This window comes from Bidens hawaiensis, unplaced genomic scaffold (assembly GCF_021521415.1).
Source record: "Bidens hawaiensis isolate Kalapana, Puna unplaced genomic scaffold, B.hawaiensis_p1.1 tig00036381_1, whole genome shotgun sequence".
NCBI classification, from domain to species: domain Eukaryota; kingdom Viridiplantae; phylum Streptophyta; class Magnoliopsida; order Asterales; family Asteraceae; genus Bidens; species Bidens hawaiensis.
This window is the reverse complement of record NW_027496352.1, coordinates 1-21,889: the sequence shown is the minus strand read 5'-3', so window position 1 is coordinate 21,889 and position 21,889 is coordinate 1. Positions and strand designations below refer to the sequence as shown.

Genomic DNA, 21,889 nt, shown 5'->3' with positions numbered 1-21,889 from the left:
ACTTAACGACGTTATTGAGGTTGGGTTTAATTGCAAGGGAAATGAAACCACATGAATGAAAATCGCGAATTTAAAACTATTTGGCTAAAACCGTAGATTTGAACAAATTACATGGACGAAAACCATTGTTTACTCTTATTATTTTTATTTTTTTAATATGACGTACAAGAAAATTCCATGTAGAATATACGAAACTACTGATTTGTTGATACTGCTTGTTACGGACCTGTCATGTGAGTATTTTGTTGTGTTGTCGATCCACTCCACTTCATGTTAATGCTAATGAATCTAGATAATTGTAGACTTGGTAGGAGACTATATCTAAGTTTCGTTGGTAATATGTCGAGAAGTGTAAATACTATGTACATGTTTTTCTTTATTATTGAGCACACTTGAAGGATATGGAGGAGTGACAACGATCACCCTTTTTTAAACATGTTTCCGAGTATATATCTTTAGAATTCGAACATTTGGCTTGTTATAAGATGTTTAAAGTCGACAAATAACCCTTTCTAGCCATTTAACAAGTAGAACAAATAGTTACCCATGTAGAAAAGTATATTCATTTGGTTATTTGTATATATTTCATAAGAGACATTTATGAGTTCTAAGCAAATAGTATTTATACATTTTAACAACATTGCTTTTCTACTTATAGCTAATGTTCGCACTTTGTCGAAGTGTCAGATTTTCTTTACGAGAAAAAATAAGAGAAAATAAAGGGTAGCGCGTGCTCAAAAAATTTTAAAATAACAAATGTACACTAACCTACAACCTATTTAAAAGAAAAAATTTCAAGTTTTTGCTACTCCTCAGTTAAAATCTTGAATTGTGACAATAATCACCTCTCAAAAATTAAACAACCAATAACCGGTCACGTCATTAGCGTTAATGATACTCGGGTTTTAAAATCCACGACGACCCGCCCGGGTTTTTCTCCAAAGTAGCAATTTCCTTCAAAAGAGACTTAAACAGAGGCAAATCCTCAGTTGGTATCCTCTCTTTAAAATGCTTCACTATACTAGCCGAAACACTTATCCCGTCTCGTTGTTGTAAAAAAGTACAAATTTGACGGATCAAAACCTCCGGTTGCACGCCACCCAAGTCACGAGTCGAGCGGGCCCTGTCATTGGAACTCGAACCCGCACTGAACTGATGGCCAAGTGCATCACCAGCCGCTTGCTCACGAGTCCCTCTAATCTTCGCAAGTAATTCAGAGGAAGACAACGCTTTACCACCCAATGCACCTGCAGCAAACCGTTTGTTGTTAGACGGCCCTTCATCAGCTCGGGCTTTGGTAACCAATTTAGAGTTCACAGTTGACCCGAACTTCCGGGTTACAGATGGACCAGGTGCACCCGCGATCCCAGATCTCCCGGTCCAGGTCGGGACCGAAATGCTGTCTCGGCTGCGAATCATTCTTGACTGACGTAACGCTTCCGCGGCCCGTTGGGCGATTTGGGAAGCTTGTACATCAAGCTTCACTTTTTCTTCATCATTGGCATTCATTATTAGATCATGGTTCACTGCACTCTGAAAATCATCAAAAATAGACGAGTTAATTACAGACATGGTCCCTGTGGTTTGGCCCAACTGCCCAAGTCACACCTTTGGGTATTATAAGGCAAATACTTACATGAATCCCCTGAGCATCAAAGAGACTTTTCAAAATACTTGTTTCCTCGCCTTCTTGCTCGTTACAATCATCGATTTTTTCTTTTTCTTTTTCTTTTTCTTTATTTTTGGATGACTTTTTGGTGCGTGTTGTATGATTCTCATTTGGACTGCTTGCATTAGAACCAACAATATTTACATCTTGAGATAACTGACTGAAAATATTCGATGTTTCGGTACCGTTGTTATCTCTATCATCGTTTAATCTGAAAAGATCTTTCATGTCTCGGGCCTGGAAGAATCTTTTTTGTTGTGGGTTTTTTAAGATTTTGTTGGTTAAAAAATGTTTGTATATTTGTCGTTGATAGACCTTTTCTTCTATTGTTCCTCGGGTTATTAGTCTATAAACTGTTACATCTTTTGTTTGACCAATACGCCATGCACGCTCTCTCGCCTGTTGATAGCAATGGAAAAAACCACGTATAATAAGCAAACATTCAAGCTTAAATGTCAATATTTTTACTCACCCCACCCATTTTGGCCCGGATCAAACAATGACCCGTTTGACCAGCAAGCGGGTATCGAGGTAAAAAGACAAATAAATAAAAGTCAAACCTGCATGTCAGTGGACGGATTCCAATCAGGGTCAAAGATGATCACTCTATTGGCACCAGTCAAGTTCGTCCCGAGTCCACCAACTTTAGTTGTCAAAATAAATATGAAAACCTCCTCGGACTCATTAAACTCATCCATCAAAACCATCCTCTGTTTGACAGGTGTCAACCCATCCATCCGTCTATACGTGTAACCCTCAGCGATCAAAAAATTCTCAAGTATATCAAGCATCTGCTGCGTCTGTGCAAACAGAAGAACCCTATGACCCTGTTCTTTCCAAACCTTAAGTACCTGTTTAACAACTTTCATCTTCCCGCTTCGTTCTTCGTTTCCATAATCGGGATTATGGGCTGCGTGTTCTCGTTCAAGTAAATCAGGATGATTGCAAATTTTACGCATTACATCGATTCCATAAAGTGAGTTTCTTTCTCCGTTGAAGATTTGTTCAACTTCAGAGCCGGCGAGAAATGATTGGTATACAGATCGTTGGTCTGATGTAAGACTGCAAAACAGAACATGTTCGGTTTTTGATGGAAGTTGTGCGTTTACATCCGCTTTCATTCTTCTAAGAAGATATGGCATTATTAAATCACGTAGAACAACCGCGCATCTGCATAATTTATGGAAATTTTAATAAGAAACGTAACCATAGAAACTTTTTGAATAACTGAATAAAAACTCATGCTTACCTGTAAGCAGTGGATACTTGCAAAGGTGAAGCATTAGCATAACCACCAACAGAAATTGGAACTGCAAATTCGGCTTCAAATACAGGCAAAACACCCAACTTTCCAGGAAATACAAAATCAAACAATGACCAGAGTTCACTTAATTTGTTCTGAATAGGTGCACCCGTCATTATAATACGATGAACGGTTTGTAACTGTTTGCAAACCAAAGTAACTTCCGCATTAGGGTTTCGTATTCTATGTCCTTCGTCTAATACTGCATATCCCCATTCAATATCAAGCAGTTTGTCACCAAGAATCCTCAACTGTTCATAAGTAGTAATCAACAAACCAGATTCATTTCTCAAAACACGGTTTATTAAAGAATCCCACTTCTTGTTGCTTTTCGAATATATTTTTTCTTCTTCTTCATCACTCTCAGTAGTTTCATAATCACTTTCATCTGATTTGGTTTGTTTCTTTTTATGAGAAGAATCTTGAGCAGAATCGTGTAGTATTTCAACATGAAAGTTTGGATACCATTTTTTTGCTTCTCTTTTCCATTGTCTCAAAAGTGTGACTGGACATATGATAATACTCGGTTTATACATTTTACTGAAATGTAGAGCTCCAAGAAATGATAAAACTTGAATGGTTTTTCCCAGGCCCATTTCGTCTCCTATTATCCCACCTGCTCTTTGGCAATGAAGCTCCCACAACCACTGTACACCTACTTTTTGATAGTCAAAGAGTTGACTGAAAATAGAATTTGGAATATTCAATCCACCTTCTAGTTTCACGAAAGTATCTTCATCACCTTCTTCTGCTTCTTCATCATCACCTTCTTGATTATCATCTTCAATACTAGAGCCGCGTGTGTCATCTACATTCAGAAGAATAGAAGAAATGAAGAGAAATTTATAAATAGACCTGTTTATAAATAGAGATAAACCGTAACGTGAATCGACCCGTTTATAAATAAATGGATCGATATTCTGACCAATATTTTCAACTGGCTGATGATGGCATACCATTTTCATCCAAAAGATTCTGCTCACGAGATGCTCGTTTCCTCCATCTTTTCTCAGGCAAAGGCCGCCTTTTTTTCCTGTTTGAATCTCTAGATTTTTCTCCTTCATTTTTCTGAGACTGAGGATTTTTTAAAGGGGTTCTGAGTCTTTGAAAAGGACGTGTTGGTGGTTCAAGTCTTGGTAAAGAATCTGGATCTAACAGCTTTGTTGTAGGACGAGCATTTGCAGCCTCTGACATTGATTTAACAGCTCTTGATATGCTGGCAGAAGAAAAATCGTTAAATCCACTGCCTTCTTCAGCTGTATTAGACGGTCCTGCTTCCTCAATGCGGCGTTCGTATCCTTTTAGGTTATGAAAAGGAGTTAACATCCCTTTTCTAACCAACTTGTCTCTTTCCTGAAACAAAATTGTTTTAATAAATATAAAACTTTTAATGTTTTGTAATGTAAATCTAATATCACTTTAGAAAACTCACTGTTTCAGCGAACCCAGTAGAAGCCGCGTTTAAAACAGCATCAAAATCACCATCATCACTGAAGGATACTATTTTATGCCGCTTCAACTTCTGACCTGTTTTTGGAACTTCTTTCTGCTTACGCTTGTTATTTGGTTCTTCTTTAACAAGATATTTCAAGATGTTTTCTTGTTTACTAACTTTAGGGTTGATTCCAAAACTTGCAACTTCTTTCTCGAGTTGAGCCTTTGTCCTCTTTAAGCTTTCCAATCTATCATTTGCTAGAGCATGTTGAAGGGTTAGATCATTAGAACCCTGCAAAATGCTTTCTTTTCCATCTGATGGTCCACTTTCGTCATCATTATTGTTTGCACGTTCTTCGGTTCTTGCAATGTTTTTCACATCTTCAATTGTGCATGCAACAGCATCTATTTCAACATTTATAGCTCTTAATCTATTAAGAACATCTGTTTGGCCGGTGGATGATGATTCATTGGTAACTTCCACTTGGCTGCCCTGTTCATCATGGTTTCTTGCCTGCCAGCAGATGAAAGCAATGATTAAAAAACAAGTTGTGCAAACTTTGCAGCATGTATGCATCATTGTCCTAAGTAAAGCTATATGATGAAATTAACACCTGCTCTAATATATCTTGTTCAAGTTCGTCTGGATTCGCTGATGTGACTCCAAGACTACTCAACAGAGCTCTATCTTTTTCCTCTTCTTTCATTCTGAATCAGTTTATTTCAAAAGTAGTGAGATCCTAATCACCCAACGAGCCACCAACACTGCCACAACCACAAATTCATTACTTACTATTACTAACAGTAACATAACAGATAGCAAAACAAAGTAATGTAAAAACAAAATCACAGAACTTAAATCTCGCAATGTTTTAAAATCGGCACGCATGCGCATAAAACCAATAACTAAGCTTGTGTTGTGTACAACATCACTCACCTTCTTTTGCTAACAAAACACTATAGCCTGCTCGACATCCAGGACCTAATTCTAGTACAGTAGTTCACTTTCATGCAGCAATCCAACACACTTATGAACATTATCTCACTAAACTGATCACTAACGTCCTCTAAACGACTAAACTCGTATCTTCTTCGTCTAATTCAAAAACTGGCTTCTACTTTCTACAACAATATCATTATCTCACTAAACTGATCACTAACGTCCTCTAAACGACTAAACTCGTATCTTCTTCGTCTAATTCAAAAACCATCTTCTACTTTCTACAACAATATCATTCTCTCACTAAACTGATCACTAACGTCCTCTAAACGACTAAACTTGTATCTTCTTCGTCTAATTCAAAAACTGGCTTCTACTTTCTACAACAATATCATTATCTCACTAAACCGATCACTAACGTCCTCTAAACGACTAAACTCGTATCTTCTTCGTCTAATTCAAAAACCGGCTTCTACTTTCTACAACAATATCATTCTCTCACTAAACTGATCACTAACGTCCTCTAAACGACTAAACTCGTATCTTCTTCGTCTAATTCAAAAACAGGCTTCTACTTTCTACAACAATATCATTATCTCACTAAACTGATCTAACGTCCTCTAAACGACTAAACTCGTATCTTCTTCGTCTAATTCAAAAACTGGCTTCTACTTTCTACAACAATATCATTATCTCACTAAACTGATCACTAACGTCTTCTAAACGACTAAACTTGTATCTTCTTCGTCTAATTCAAAAACTGGCTTCTACTTTCTACAACAATATCATTATCTCACTAAACTGATCACTAACGTCCTCTAAACGACTAAACTCGTATCTTCTTCGTCTAATTCAAAATCTGGCTTCTACTTTCTACAACAATATCATCATCTCACTAAACCGATCACTAACGTCCTCTAAACTCGTATCTTCTTCCTCTAATTCAAAAACTGGATTCTACATTCTACAAGTCTACAACAATACCTAAGGCACAAACATACAACTCATTTCACTACAATTTCATCAATGCAAAATAGTTAACATACAAACTACAAAATTAATCAACGATCATACACGATTTCTATCAGTCTAACCTAACCGAGTCTTCCGATACATATTAATATATGATCTATCGTCTAAAATATTAACAAATTAACAAACAGATACAGGATTTGTGTCAGTCGAACCTGAACGACTCGTCTGTGATGGATTAAATGAATAAATTGAGGAGATTAATAAGCGAATACAAGTCGTATTGATGATTAATTTGTGAAGTGGATTGTCAATTGTGTGTTCTGATTGGAAAATTGAAACCCCAAATTGATTAATTTGTTTATCCCCAAACGAGAACGACGTCGTATTTGAATGTGTGGGCCGCTTGGGTCGGTTTGCTTGTTTGACACACCAGACTCACTCGTTAGGTTTCGCGCCTTCTGTTAACTATATATATTAGGAGAAATAGTCAGGTTAATTTTATATATTATTATTTTTTTTTTAAAAGGCCGATTTAGATCATTGACTAGTCTAACTTAAGCCCTGATATTTTATCTCAAATAGGATTTGAACCGAAGACAATGACGATGAAGACGGCTTAATCAACGCTGCTAGGGTTGCAATTTCTTAAAGTTGAGGAGGGAGGGGGGTTAGAATGTAAAGGGGGATGATTGGAAGAAAAAAAAACGAATTTGTCCTAGAAAATGTTGCAAAAATCCCGACTAGTCACCGATTAATCGTTAGTCCACGCTTCACTGGTTAATTTTGGGCTAGTCGGCTAATTAATCGGTCAACGGTCAAATCTGGCCATAATCAGCGGTTTTTGGCGAGATTCCAACCAAAATCAGCAGTTTCCAACGAGATTCCGACCAAAATCAACGGTTCTGCCAAGATGCAGCAAAAGCCAACGGGGCTTCCGGCGAGATTCCAGCCACCTTCCGGCCAAAATATGTTTTTGTAAGTATAAAATTGAAAATTACATATAAAATGTGTGCGTTTATATATAAAACTTAAAAATATACATTAAAGTCTGATCCATTAATCCTGATTAATCTCGATTAATCCTCATTAATCGCTAGTCTCATCCCACCGCTCGACTACTGACTAGCGATTTTCACAACACTTGTCTTAGGGAATGAACGGAAAACCCAATTGCAAAACAAAAAATGACCACCACAGGGGTCATATCTATATCTGCGAAAAATCTATCACATGGTTGAATCTTAACCGCATATGTCAAAACTACAATTAACTATTTGAATTAAGTAATCAGACATAAATATTCATCGATTTAACAGACTTTTGGATGAGATTAATACATTGGACTGAAAAGACATTTTTTAGAAACCATGATGACAGAATTGATGGACATAAAAAAGTTTTGGACAAAATGATAAAAGTAACCAAACCATGTTACTGAAATGACGTTTCTCTAATGTATTAAATTTAAGTGATATTATATCTAATACTTTTGAGTTTACAGGATATAATCTCCCAAAGATATTAATATTTTTAAACACCTCACAAGGAAAATAACATGTCTTCAATTTTATATTCAAATATGTTGATTAGTTTGTTTAATGGTTTCTTATGTTTTCTGCATATGTTTTGGGCTGATCACCGGAGTGTGATTGGGCTTGAAGTTGAAGATTTGGATTTGGGCTTGAAGATAAAGAGACCTACATGATGCATTCTAAACTCAAGAACAGGGGTGAGCATAAAAACGGTTCATAACCGTCAGAACCGAGGAACCAGAATCGAATCGGTGCCTTAAAACTGCTAACATGTGTTACCTTACAGTTCCCGGTTCGGTTCCGGGTAAAACCGACAATTATAGACGTGGAACCGAAGAACCGGAATATTAAAAACGTTTTAACTAAATTGACCAATTCCTATTTTTTATATATGGTAACTTATTAACCAACATCCATTTAATCATTTTTATCTTTATTTTAGCTTTCAATTTTGATTTTAGCTTTCAAGGTAATATAATATAAAAATATGATTTTCCTTTAATCTATCGCCGCTAATGATTAATCTAACTTTAAAAGTTAGGTTTTATTAAAAAATATAACAGATGTTTATGTAGTAATCTAAATTAATTTTACCGTGAAAGAAGTCATACAGTTATATTAGAAACTTGTTTTGCAATTTGTAAAGTTTGCACAACCCATTTGATTTATAAATGGCCGAACCAGTTCTGGTCATAACCGATTAGCGATAACCGACTTTACAAATTCTGAAACAGAACCGGTTTACTATAATATGTTTCGGTTCCGGTTCTATTTGTCAGTTATTTTCGGTTCTGGTTCGATTCTCACGGTTCGGAACCGTTGCACAGCCCTACTCAAGGATGATACAAGGTTGACTTTCTCTTGTTGATTCTTTGAACAGCTAGATTGCATCCGGTGTCTTATTATAAAGAAGAGGGAGTGTATGCTCTTTGTAAATGATCAGATTACTCGTTCTTTCACTCTCTTTTAATAGTTCTACGTCTAGGGTTTCGTTAATTCTTGATTACACTATATATTATTGTTTTCTTATATACTCAATTGTGCATTCGTGTGATGTAGAACTTGATTATTGTTCTAAACTCTTATGTTTTATCTACTCTTATGGTATATGTGTATGCGTTAGATGTAGTACATGCTACCCTTTTGTGGACCTTATATTCTTGCAAAAATGTCACACTCATAACAGTCATCAATAGTGGATTTGGTTGTCAATTTAGTCACCTACTTTCACCAGTCACTTGATTTTTTTAAGCCTTAGAAGCAAACACAATGGTTGATATCTTCTATAACAAGTGTTTAGTCCAAATTTGGTGGCCAAGTTTTTATGTTGGTCCCATAGCATTTTAAGTATCTCATTTATCATTTATCTATTATTCTTAGTTATTTTTATTTTTAAAATAAGTTGCTCTGCTAATAATTTAATTAAATCTTATCTTACTCTACTAATAAATAAAAATAATGATGATGATGTGTCATGAACATATTAAATCATAATTTCTAATCTTTATTCTTCTTAATTCATATTATCCATGGGTCATGGGTTGATATCATTTTGGCATTAATTGGGTTATAAAATAATCAATTTTTCATTCTAATATTCTAATATTTCATTTTATTCATACTAGCTAATAATGAGTCATAGGCCGAAACCAATTTAGCAATTGAGTTATAAATAGTTACAAAATTAATAGTAAAATATTAATTGAAGATCAAACAAGTAGAAATATGAAAAACAAGTAGAAAATAGTAAAGAACAGTCTTTTATAAGGTTGTTTTGTTCCTTCGATGTCCAGTTTTTATCTCATGAGTATTATATGTTGCATTGTGCATGGTAACTAGCAGACATGGTCTAAATATGTTTATATTTGATGCCAATTTGAATACTAGTGATAAAACAACAAATGTTGCATGTAAAGAGACTTTATCAAATTTATAAATTTGATATTAAAGACTTCTTTACCTTTAATTTTGTTCATTTATTTTAAATAGCAAACTTTATTTTTTATCACTTAACAAATCTTGTGTAATAGACGAGTTCAAAAGTTTGTTTATTATAGAGAAAAGAGGTGCGGGCAATTGTTGACACCCCACGTTGTTGAGAATTGGTATAAAGATAATTGCTAGTACTCTTGCCGGTGAATCTCACCGGATAACCCGACAATAAAATACATTATTTAAATATAAAGTTATTTAATACACAATTATTATTTAGTTAATTAACTGAACAATTGACTGATATTAATTGGTTAAATAATTGAATATCTTAATTCTTTAATAATGAAAATAAGATGCATTACCCATAGAGAGAATGCCAATATTTTGTTTCGAAAAGCAAAGGCATGTGACACAAAAACAAAAGAACATGCATGTCCATGTGGAGGCACGTCGTTCATGGTCAAATTGTATCATATCATGCAAATTATTGGGATTTGTTAAATAAGAAAAATATAATAAGTTTAAATCAGAATTAATTTGTTTTATATTGTTGATAGATAATTATTTTAGTTTTTAATTAATTCTAAAGTAAATTAACCAATTTAATAGAATTAATACCCCACTAAGCAATTATATAAAATAGAAAACAACTTTAGTTGGAAATGTAACCTTCAACGAGGTTAAAGACTCTAAACTATTTAAAGATGAGTTCGAACAGCGAAACAGATTACATTGTTATACTTATATAGACTCAAACACTTATACCATCTTTATATTTTATCACTGTGTGTCACATTAGCATCACATAACAATTCTATCATGTCACTTTACTACATCTTTCAAACTACGTTCTTATCTATTCATCTTCATCCTTTTATTTAATACGAAAAATAAAAAATTAATAGTTTTTTAAAAGTTGAAAGAAAAACGAAGTTGAGAGCGGGGCCACAATAGGCGTGTCCTTCGGCCCACTTTATCCCCCCAACATGAGCTTCTAAAAAATATAGCACATGACCTTATAAAATATTGATTACCGACACATAACGTCACGTTAATCATACTTATCCAGAAAGAAAAAAAAAGAAATATGATTTCCTTGAGACGGTCCCAAACAAGACAAACTCTCAAGAAGAACATGGTGGTCGACCTACATTGACCCGATAACCCGTTATACCTGATTTTTTTTAAATTATATAATTTTATAAAAAAAGATGTAATTTTAATGGTTTAAATCCAAATAATGAACTCATTCAAGCCTATTTTTATAAACAAATTGCCTTTTGCATAACCCAAATCATAAACCAATTTATGTCATTTAAAAATATAATTGTTTAAATCCAACAAAAAAAAACCTTTTTACTTACGATAAAAAAAATCGCATTCAGCTAAAAAAAACTTTTAACGATTGTCAAAGGCCGCCTACTCGCCTAGGTCTCAAATAATCATTTCAAGTCGTTAAAAAAGGCTCGACGAAAATCCGAATCTTTCAAATAACTTAAAAAAAACACAAATAAGGATTAAATATTCCATTACATATTAGAAAAAGTTTCAAATCATTATATTATTATAATAATAACCAGTTAACAGAAAACTTGACCACCACCGAAGGTATATATAGCGTGTGGGCATCAACGAGAGAGAATGGTGCAACAATTCTTCTTCCTCTGTATCTATATCTGTACGTATACATTTTGTTTATATACATAATAATTACATCCATTAATTTATTTATTATTACGTACATAACATAACACTTTCTGCATCGATTGATGTAATAATAATAATAATAATAATAATAATAATTTCGCAATTTCATTCATAAATAAAATAATAACAATCAAAACCTAATCAATTCGATCCGATTTCTTCAGTTATTTCGTTACGGTTAGTTAATATTAATATTATGTTTTCGGCTCTCGTATTATTATAAAGTTGCTTTGATTTGATGGATATTATAGAATATTGAGCTTTAATTTGTGTGAATTCGGTCTATGCATTGAAATTAGGGCTTCTGGAGATCTGTTAGCGTTAGTGAAGAGGTAGGTCCCAGCATAGCCCAGTTGGACTCGCAAGACTCACCTTAAACAGGGACGTCTGCGCAGAGACCAACTGGATCCGCAGGACCAACCATGCTCAGAGAAGTGACGTCCTTACGCGCAGTATGCAAGCTGGTCCCGCAGGAAATGCCTCCCATGGTGAAGGACTCCGCCTGTTCCCGTAGCCTCGGATACAAGCCATGAGGGAAGGCCACCCGCGCAGCATGGCTACACGCACAAGGCACTTAGCTCTCAATCGTTCAGTGTCACCTGAAGGAATGAGCCAAGCCGGGAGCAATCCCGCACAGAGGCGGGAGGGGGAATACTCCCGCCCAAATAAGCCAGTCCGTATACTGAAGGATCTTTTACTGTACCTGACGAGGTATGGGCAAAAGATCTGATCAGAGATGCGACAGCTCACTGACAGCAGCATGGCAGACAGCACGCCACAGCACTGTGACCAATAGCCGCCGCCTACCCACCAACTCCTGCCATACCACGTGCCTAGCCTGTAGTTGGCAGAAGAGGAAGAGTGCACGACACGCCTGCTCTGTGTCAGCCGCTACCTATCCACCACTCACAGGCAGGGCACGTGCGTAGGTTACAGTTGGTAGCGTGTTGGGCCGGCTAAACCCCTTGGAAACCTACCTTCGGCTATAAATACCCCAAATGGTATGATCATCTAAACACATTATTACATCATCATATTATCATCATATATACCTGATATCTGCTCTAGCAATCTCTTAATATACTTTTATATTTAAAGAGCAATCTAGTCTGATTCTCACGCCGGAGGGTGGTCACAAGGAGGAACCCCCCCCCTTCTCAGTGACGAGCTCACGGTGTCTGTTTTGCAGGTTATCAGAAGAACCATCTTCCAAGGGTCTAACCCCTCGTGGGAAACATCTCTCCAACCCCCAGGTTACCAGTAACCTGCCCGGGGTCCGGTTAGTGTTTCTTCATTGGCGCCATCCGTGCATAAAGCTAGAACTACAATTTTCTCCAGTTTTTTCAAAACTTTATACAAAAGATGGTTAGAGAAATTCCGGTAACCACAACCCCAGCTATTGGGGGGAATACCGGCAACACAGTTTTTACAAACACTACTCCGGCTACCGAAGCCGGAGCAAGTGAAGTAAATTTTACGAACACTACCCCACTTACTAAAGCAGGGGCAAGTGCAGTAAATGACCGCCTACTGGGATCCACCGATACCCAGTTTGAAAAACGAAGACTCCCCCGCCAGACTCTCGACGAAGTCAAGGCATGGGCGGAGGCACGACAAAAGGAATTCCAGGCTGAGTTGAACGAACGCTTGCGTTCCGTGCAACAGGCCGACGAATTCGAATACTGGGAGGATGACTCGGAGGAATCCGACTCCGACGCGAACCCTCGTCATAAGGCAAAAGGGAAGCGTAAAGAAACGGAAACCCAACCGAAAAGGCATTTTGGACAAGCCTTCAAACCAAAAAGCATAGATGGAAGTCCACGAGACTTCTCTAAAACGTTCAGACCAAACGTTACGAATGCAGGAACGTCCAAATTTGCAAGGGACATTGCTGAAGCAATTGCCCCGAAAAGTGCTAAACAAATGCCTAACATAGGCACATATGACGGCCTATCTGATCCAGACGATCATTTGAACAGGTTCATAGCGGGGGCAACCGTTAGCAATTGGACGGAACCCACGTGGTGTTACATGTTCCAAATGACGCTGGTGGGGGCTGCTAGGGCTTGGTTTGATCGTTTACCGGTTAACCACATTTACGACTGGGCAGACTTCCAGCAGAAGTTTAGCCAACACTTCAGCCAGCAGCGAAAGTATACCGAGGAGCAATGGACAATCCTCAAATGCACACGGGAAGAAGATGAATCTCTGCCAAACTTCATCACTCGCTTCAACTCAAAGAAGTTAAGTTTGGGCAATATCAGCGAGGATCTTGTTCGCGCAGCCTTCATCCAGGGCGCGCAAGACCCAGAGCTTATCCGCACCCTAACGGGTAAAGATGGAATGCCATCCACATGGGATGGCATCATGACAGCAGCCAAACGCTATGCGGAAACGGAGAAGCAACTGGGTAGAGACCTTCCGCAGAACACAAACCTTTACACCCAGAGGACGAGAGAGGACAACGTCCTCACCGCCCGGTTGAACAAAAAACGGAAGCAAGGCATTTGGCAGTCAAGGGTAAACTTTGACACCTCATCCGGCTTACAACATCGATTGGGTGAAAGGGATAATGTAAAGCCGCACCGGAACCCCAGATGGACACCACTTACCAAAAGCGTCACTGACATATTTGCTACTGAAGAGCTCCCATGGCCAAAGCCTCCAGAAATCCGACATCGTCACGATGCTGATCGGAGCAAGTACTGTGATTATCACAGAACAAAAGGCCACAACACTGAAGAATGCATAGACGTAAAAGACATGGTCGAAACATTCGTCAGAGATGGGACGCTCGCGCACCTCGTGGCGAAATAAAAGCTAAGCAGGCAGGCAGGTGCGTGTGGAACCACGGCTGGGGTAAACACGAATAAAAAATCAGCTTCAATAGACTACATGCTGCGTAAAGAACGAGATCCCGAAACAGGTGCGTGTCGGCTCGATGGCGCTCCCATCCCAACATGGAAGGGAGCTCATTTACACAGTTTGCATGTAAATCAATTCCAATTTGTAAAGAAAAGGCCAAGAGCCACTTCTAATGGAAATGATTCTCTCTAGAACATCGAAGCTGATGATTTTACATTTATACTTTTCTGGACACTAATATGCCGGTTTTCACCGCATAATTACGTGAAGTCATTGCATGGGAAGGCGGTCCTACCCGCACGAACCCAATAACGTAACAAACCTTCACGCAGGTCAGTTGAAGGGGAAAAAATTCAGCACCCAAAAATGAAAGTGCCGGTCTATCCGCATGAATCATTAAGGAAACTGAATAATAACCTGTCAACAACCGCGCGTCGAACAGTTAAAACTATCCAACACTGGACGACATTCATATTACGTGAAGTCGTTGCGTGGGAAGGCGGTCTTACCCGCACGAACCCAATAACGTGGCAAACCTTCACGCAGGTCAGTTGAAGGAGTTCATCCCATTAAATGAAAGTGCCGGTCTATCCCGCATGAATCATTCGAAGGAACTGCACCAACAACCGCGCGTCGAACGGTTCAAAACAAAATTCTTAGATGAGGAAAACCTACACGCAGGTCAGATAAGGGTAAAGTTCTGCCATCCTACTAAGTGCAAGTGACGGTTCTACCCGCACAATCACGAAAGAGGAAGCAAAACTTCACACCTATTATCAACCACGTTCAAAGGTTAACTTATCCTAAAAAGATGAGAAAAACCTACACGCAGGTCAGATAAGGGTAAAGTTCTGCCATCCTACTAAGTGCAAGTGACGGTTCTACCCGCACAATCACGAAAGAGGAAGCAAAACTTCACACCTATTATCAACCACGTTCAAAGGTTAACTTATCCTAAAAAAAATAAGAAAAACCAGCACGCAGGTTAGATAAAAATTAAAGTTTAGCCATCCTACCAAGTGCAAGTGACGGTTCTACCCGCACAATCACGAAGGAGGAAGCGAAACTTTAACCCACTATCAACCACGTTCAAAGGTTCTTATTCTGAACACTTGGAAAATTGCTAATTTAAACATGCAAGTCATAAGTTTATAAAGCAAGGAACCCAAAGAAGGAAATAACAGTCTTATACGCAAAAAGATTAATATTTCAATGATGTATTACAACAGTGGCCGGGTAACTACCCGCCTAAAAGAAATCTATACAAAGCTAAGTCTATCCTAGCGGTGGGAAGAGATCTTCAGGATCAGGCTTCAGGGCCACCTCCGCTTGGACCAGCACCGTCTGAGCGTGGCTGCCCAAGGAAAGCCTTAAGGATGTTTAGCCCATCATCAGCAGCAGCAGCCTCATTCACCTTCTCCACCACTGGATGCGGGAAGGCAGCGTACTGGTTCACAGCTTGGTCATAAGCAGCTTCAGTATTAACATTGAATAAAGGGAAGTTGGAGGGCGGAAAGCCTCTCTCAGCAAACCCTAGACCAAGCAGGAAGCCAGTCTTCTCCCCATCCTCATGAGAAGCGTTGAGGGCTGCGCTCATCGCATCGTCATAAGAGGTCTCTGAAAGGACCCGACGCGCAACCTACAAAAGAATACAAGTTAGAACATTTTCTAATTACAAGTAGAAAAGAGAGAAAAAAAAAAAGAGGATACCTGAGGCAACGCTTCTCGAAGTAGCCATTGGAGGGTAGCTTGCACTTCGTCACGGGCGCGTTCGGCTTCGCTTTGGTTCAGATTGGCAAGTAATACTTCCTTTGCGGCAGCCTCTTCGACGCCCTTAAGCTTCCGCTCGGTTTGGTCAAGCACCCCCCTCTGGTCAAGAATCTCTTGCAGCTTCTTGGCGTCTTCCATTGCCAAGGCGTCATGAGCATGCTGAAGAGCCTTTAATTTGCATTTAAGCTGCTCATTCTCTTCGCGAAGTGGCTCAGCAACAGCTTCAGCCTTGGCAGCCCTCTCAGTTGAGTTTCGCGCAGTCTCCTTGGCCAGCCGAAGCTGTTCATTCACAGCTTGGGCAGCCTTGGAACGGGCCTCGAGTCGCGCCTGGACTTCAACCTCGAGGGCCTTGAATGCCTTCTCCTTCTCGGCTGCGGCAGCGGCCAACTGCCGGTTCTCCTCCCGAAGAGCCCGCGCTTCAGATACATCTTTGGCGCGAGCTGCTTTTAACTTGTCGTTTTCACGACAAAGCAGCTCGACGCGGGGCTGCGTCCGGGCCTGGAGAACCCGAAGCTCATTGGTTAGCCTACCCTCTTGGTAGCTAGCCATGGCTTCCCCCAACGCACCATGAGGAGCAGCGTGGCGAGCCCAGTCCACGCACTCCACAGGGGTACGAAGGGTTGTTCCTCGGCGTATGTTCCATCTTGGAACATACACTTCATTGGAATCCGACACTGCAAAAGAAACAAAGGCAGTTAGGAAAAGATGATAAAAATATATAAGGGAAAAAAGAACCCTACGTACCTGTAGGGTCAATAACAGGCCGATAGCCGCCAAACCCATCACCTGAACCTAAAGGAAATCCATCCAACAGGTCAGGCAGACGGGAAGGTGGCATAGATCGGCGGGAAGCCTGGCGCATACCTGATGGTCCGGCCGTCGGTGCCGGTGGCGCAGGTATAGTGGCAGCCGCTGTGGTAGCCATGTTTGGCGCCACCTCCTCAGCAACAGTAACCGCCGGCTCCGTGAAAGATGCTGTAAAAATTGCACTCACGGCCGGCGGAGACACCTTCTCAGCTGGAACAGCCTCAGGAAGGCTGGAACCAGCGGAAGCAGGCGTAGACGCCTGGGTCGACGCCTCGGGAAGGCTGACCGAGCCTACCGTCATTGGCGGGGGAACACTTGCTCCAACTCCACCCTGGAATGCGTCAACATCCACACCTGCACAAGCAAAAGTGTTAGAAAAATTTATTTGAAACAACAAATTTAGACAAGAATTATGGGGATACTCACGGGGTTTCTTGAGCTTGAACGCACGGACGAGCGGGGGCGAACCCGATGGAGCCAGCCTCTTGACACCGGTAACCGTCGTCGTCGCTGCCTCCCCGGAGGTAACACCTGCAGCCTCCGGAGCGGTGGTCTCCTCACCACCGGGCTTCCCCGCAACCTCTGCATTATCTGACTCCGAGTCAGATAGGACTACCGGGTCGGTCGTAGAGGCCACCTTCTCCTTGCCCTTCCCGACGGCAGCCTTTTTCTTCCGCACCAGTGGAGGACCTTCTGCGGATTCCTCAGAAGAAGAAATGTCATGAACTCCAGCAGCAGGCACAGCATTGAGAGGTTCAGGGTAGAAGATAGGCTTACCTGGCCGTCGGTGGCTCAGGATCTCTTGGCCTGGCGGGTAAACCTCCACGAACCGACCCGCGGTCTGCTCTAAGATGGGCAACTCGTTCTCATCCAGAGCACGAGTACCCATCCGCGCGGGACCATCTTCCTCCGCGGGTTCAGGAGCGACTGAAGATCGTTCCCCTCTGAAATCAACAAGAAAGTTAGTAAAAATCGAAGTCAGCAAAATGAAACAAGACGTACCATAAGGGACAGAGTTCGAACCATATTCAAGGACGATCGGAACCTTATCCGCATTCGCCGCCTTCCACACCCGGCTCATCCCCAACATCACCATCGCCGACTCCGGAAAACGGAAAACCGGGGACTGGACCCGGGAAATCTTCGAGAACCATTCCGCCTCCTCGTAGTTGAGGGCGGGAAGGTTCGGAAGCGCCTGGCCATTCTTGAACTTCATGGCGATGGGGATGGCGCGAGCGGATATGAAGAAGAACTCTCTTCTCCATGAGCGAAGACTCCGCTCGGTGGTACAAATCTTTAAACCCTTGATACGGGTTGTAAGAGTGTACCACCCTTGGATGCACCTCCATGTATAGAAGGTCATCAGGCGATCAACGAGGGGCTCAAGGCCCAGTATCCGGCACACCCACTCAAAGTGCCGGACCTTGGCAATGGCCATGGGGTGCACCTCTGTCAGGTGCACACCGTGCCTCTCTAGGACACGGTACACAAACTTTGTCAACGGAAACCTAAGGTTCCCGTAGACAAAGAATGCAGCATAAACCCCGATCTTGCCACTAGGGGCATCGTACACAGTATGGTGGGGTTCAGGAAACTCAGGCTCGAGAGACTCGAGCATGAACTTCCTGATGATATACTGGTACAGATCGACAGGAAGAGAGCACTGGCATTCGCCAGCAGTCTTCTGGTCATCGGCATCATGAGAAGAACATGGTGGAAGAAAGACGAAAAGAGATTTCAGGGTAAAGCTTTACTGAACAGAAAAATTCGCCGGAAATTACTTGAGAAGAAGAGATGAAAGTGGAAAGTGTGAATTGCAAATAACCCTCTCCCCCTTTATATAGTAATCGCAATTAATGCGGTGAATTTAATGCGGAGGAGAGAGAAATCAAATGTGCAATGAAACTATGACACGTAGCAAAAAGCAAGCTGGCAACAGCTGTTGAAAGGACGTGTGCCAGTAATTTCGCGGCCACGCGCCCGAAAAATCGCTCCCACGCGCCTGAAAAAGCGACTGGAATGACCATGTTCTGTCACGTCACCATAACTCCCTGCACGTCCTGACACAGTCAGAAGAAACCGTCGCACGACGTTTCAAAGGTTTGGACTTATCTTTTCACCAACCTTTCGAATTTCAAAATTCAAAATTTAAAAAGTGGGAAAATACCCCCTTACCTTGGCGAACAAGTAACCATAAGACGGATGCGGGTACAGTGTTAAGGCAAAACCCTTCACATACCTAGCACCCGCAGGGAATTGAAGCCAAGAAAACCTTGGCGAACAAGTAACCATAAGACGGATGCGGGTACAGTGTAAAGGCAAAACCCTTCACATACCTAGCACCCGCAGGGAATTGAAGCCAAGAAAACCTTGGCGAACAAGTAACCATAAGACGGATGCGGGTACAGTGTTAACGCAAAACCCTTCACATACCTAGCACCCGCAGGGAATTGAAGCCAAGTACCTCGGCAACCAAGTAACTATAAGACAGGTGCGGGTACAGTGTAAAGGCAAAACCCTTCACATACCTAGCACCCGCAGGGAATTGACGCCAGGAATACCTTGAGAGTAAAGTAACCGTAAGACGAGCGCAGGTACAGTGTTAAGGCAAAACCCTTCACATACCTAGCGCTCCGCTGGGAATTGAAACCAAGAAGGATCTTCTGGGCAATGCTTGCGGAAACGGAAATAGCATCCCCGCATAGCGGGAACATCGAGAACTACGTTGTTTGAAGCTCCAGGATGGAATTGGTGGTCTTAACATAATTGATCACTATGTTCAAAATTACCAAAACCTCATGGAAAATACATACAACTGGGACTCAATGCTCCTGACTTGCGAGGAGGTTACAGACCTACCCGCATCATACCCAAAGACCAAGCAGGAATCTCGGGCATTTCTGCAAGTGACAAGGACTTCCGCGGAAAGAATCCCCATGGAAAACCTTACAAAACCCTTTTCAAAACCCTTTGCTCAAGTCCAAAAGTTCACCTCACTTCATTAAACACTCATGAGAAGAACATTGGACTGGGGGGACTTGAAGAGGTAGGTCCCAGCATAGCCCAGTTGGACTCGCAAGACTCACCTTAAACAGGGACGTCTGCGCAGAGACCAACTGGATCCGCAGGACCAACCATGCTCAGAGAAGTGACGTCCTTACGCGCAGTATGCAAGCTGGTCCCGCAGGAAATGCCTCCCATGGTGAAGGACTCCGCCTGTTCCCGTAGCCTCGGATACAAGCCATGAGGGAAGGCCACCCGCGCAGCATGGCTACACGCACAAGGCACTTAGCTCTCAATCGTTCAGTGTCACCTGAAGGAATGAGCCAAGCCGGAGCAATCCCGCACAGAGGCGGGAGGGGGAATACTCCCGCCCAAATAAGCCAGTCCGTATACTGAAGGATCTTTTACTGTACCTGACGAGGTATGGGCAAAAGATCTGATCAGAGATGCGACAGCTCACTGACAGCAGCATGGCAGACAGCACGCCACAGCACTGTGACCAATAGCCGCCGCCTACCCACCAACTCCTGCCATACCACGTGCCTAGCCTGTAGTTGGCAGAAGAGGAAGAGTGCACGACACGCCTGCTCTGTGTCAGCCGCTACCTATCCACCACTCACAGGCAGGGCACGTGCGTAGGTTACAGTTGGTAGCGTGTTGGGCCGGCTAAACCCCTTGGAAACCTACCTTCGGCTATAAATACCCCAAATGGTATGATCATCTAAACACATTATTACATCATCATATTATCATCATATATACCTGATATCTGCTCTAGCAATCTCTTAATATACTTTTATATTTAAAGAGCAATCTAGTCTGATTCTCACGCCGGAGGGTGGTCACAAGGAGGAACCCCCCCCCTTCTCAGTGACGAGCTCACGGTGTCTGTTTTGCAGGTTATCAGAAGAACCATCTTCCAAGGGTCTAACCCCTCGTGGGAAACATCTCTCCAACCCCCAGGTTACCAGTAACCTGCCCGGGGTCCGGTTAGTGTTTCTTCAGTTAGTGTAAACGTATTGGATCTCGTGAGTGATGTTTATTGCTTATATACTGTGTAGATATGCAATTGCAGTATGTGATTGGCTGATTGCTGAAATTGTTAGTGATTTGTGTGTTTCTGATGCATTAATTTGTGGTTTGTGGTGTTATTGGATCTCGAAAAGGCGAGTTAAGTTTGTGTAATGTTTATTGATTTGCATTTGAATTTGGAACTATACTGTTATACATATTTCATTGCAGTTTGTATATCTTCTGGATGTGTTTTAATTGAGAAAATTTTTTGTGTAGTGGAAAATTGTTAGTGATGAATCCACTAGTTTGTAAAGATGTTGGATCTCGAAAAGGCTTGTTAAATTTGTGTAATGTTTATTGATTTGCATTTGGATTGGAACTATTTGAATGTGTGATCTGGTATTCTGGTGCAATTGTGTAATGTATATTGCAGTTTGTATATCTTCTAGTTCTAAATATTGTGTTAATTGATTTTGAACAAAATGTGTTGTTGTGCAGTGGAAAAAAATTGGTTAGTGATTTGTGTGTTTCTGAGGCATTGATTTGGGTTTGTGGTGAATGTATTGGTTTGGAACGCTACTGGATCTCTAAAAGGCGTGTGAAATTTGTGTAATGCTTATTGATTTGCATTTGAATTTGTCATCTGGTATAATTGGTGCTTATACTGATAGACTGTTGTTATACATATTTGTTGTAGTCTGTATATCTTCTAGATTTGTTTTGATTGATTTTGAACAAAATGTGATTGCAGAGATTTGTTGTGCAGTCGAAAATTGTTAGTGATTTGTGTGTTTCTGAGGGATTGATTTGTGGTTGGTGATGAATTCCTTGGGGTGAGGGAGATTGATGGATTCTGCAAGGAGTTGGTTACATAAGTTTCAACCGAGAGATCGATTGAGGTCGAATACGAGGAGGAGGGATTCAATGGATGGCGT

General features: G+C 40.9%; 1 protein-coding gene across 1 annotated transcript; it reads right to left on the bottom strand.

The window, feature by feature from the left end:
* Window positions 1–817: 817 nt before the first annotated feature.
* On the bottom strand, window positions 818–6,613 carry LOC143588438 (protein CHROMATIN REMODELING 8-like). The gene is made up of 8 exons (XM_077069438.1): window positions 6,534–6,613; window positions 5,021–5,171; window positions 4,405–4,920; window positions 3,929–4,325; window positions 2,919–3,780; window positions 2,230–2,839; window positions 1,637–2,068; window positions 818–1,533 (listed from the first exon to the last, which is right to left on the bottom strand). The coding sequence occupies exons 2-8, from the start codon at window positions 5,111–5,113 to the stop codon at window positions 889–891; spliced, it is 3,555 nt and encodes a 1,184-aa protein (XP_076925553.1). The 5' UTR covers window positions 5,114–5,171; window positions 6,534–6,613; the 3' UTR covers window positions 818–888.
* Between the last annotated feature and the right edge of the window lie 15,276 nt (window positions 6,614–21,889).

Bases quoted from the DNA above. Each gene is read 5' to 3' on its own strand.
- LOC143588438 (XM_077069438.1), bottom strand. From the start codon at position 5,113: ATGAAAGAAGAGGAAAAAGATAGAGCTCTGTTGAGTAGTCTTGGAGTC. The intron at 3,781-3,928 runs GTATGCCATCAT...TTCTGAATGTAG, and splicing joins GAATCTTTTGGATGAAAATG to ATGACACACGCGGCTCTAGT. The intron at 2,840-2,918 runs GTAAGCATGAGT...TAAATTATGCAG, and splicing joins CAAGTATCCACTGCTTACAG to ATGCGCGGTTGTTCTACGTG.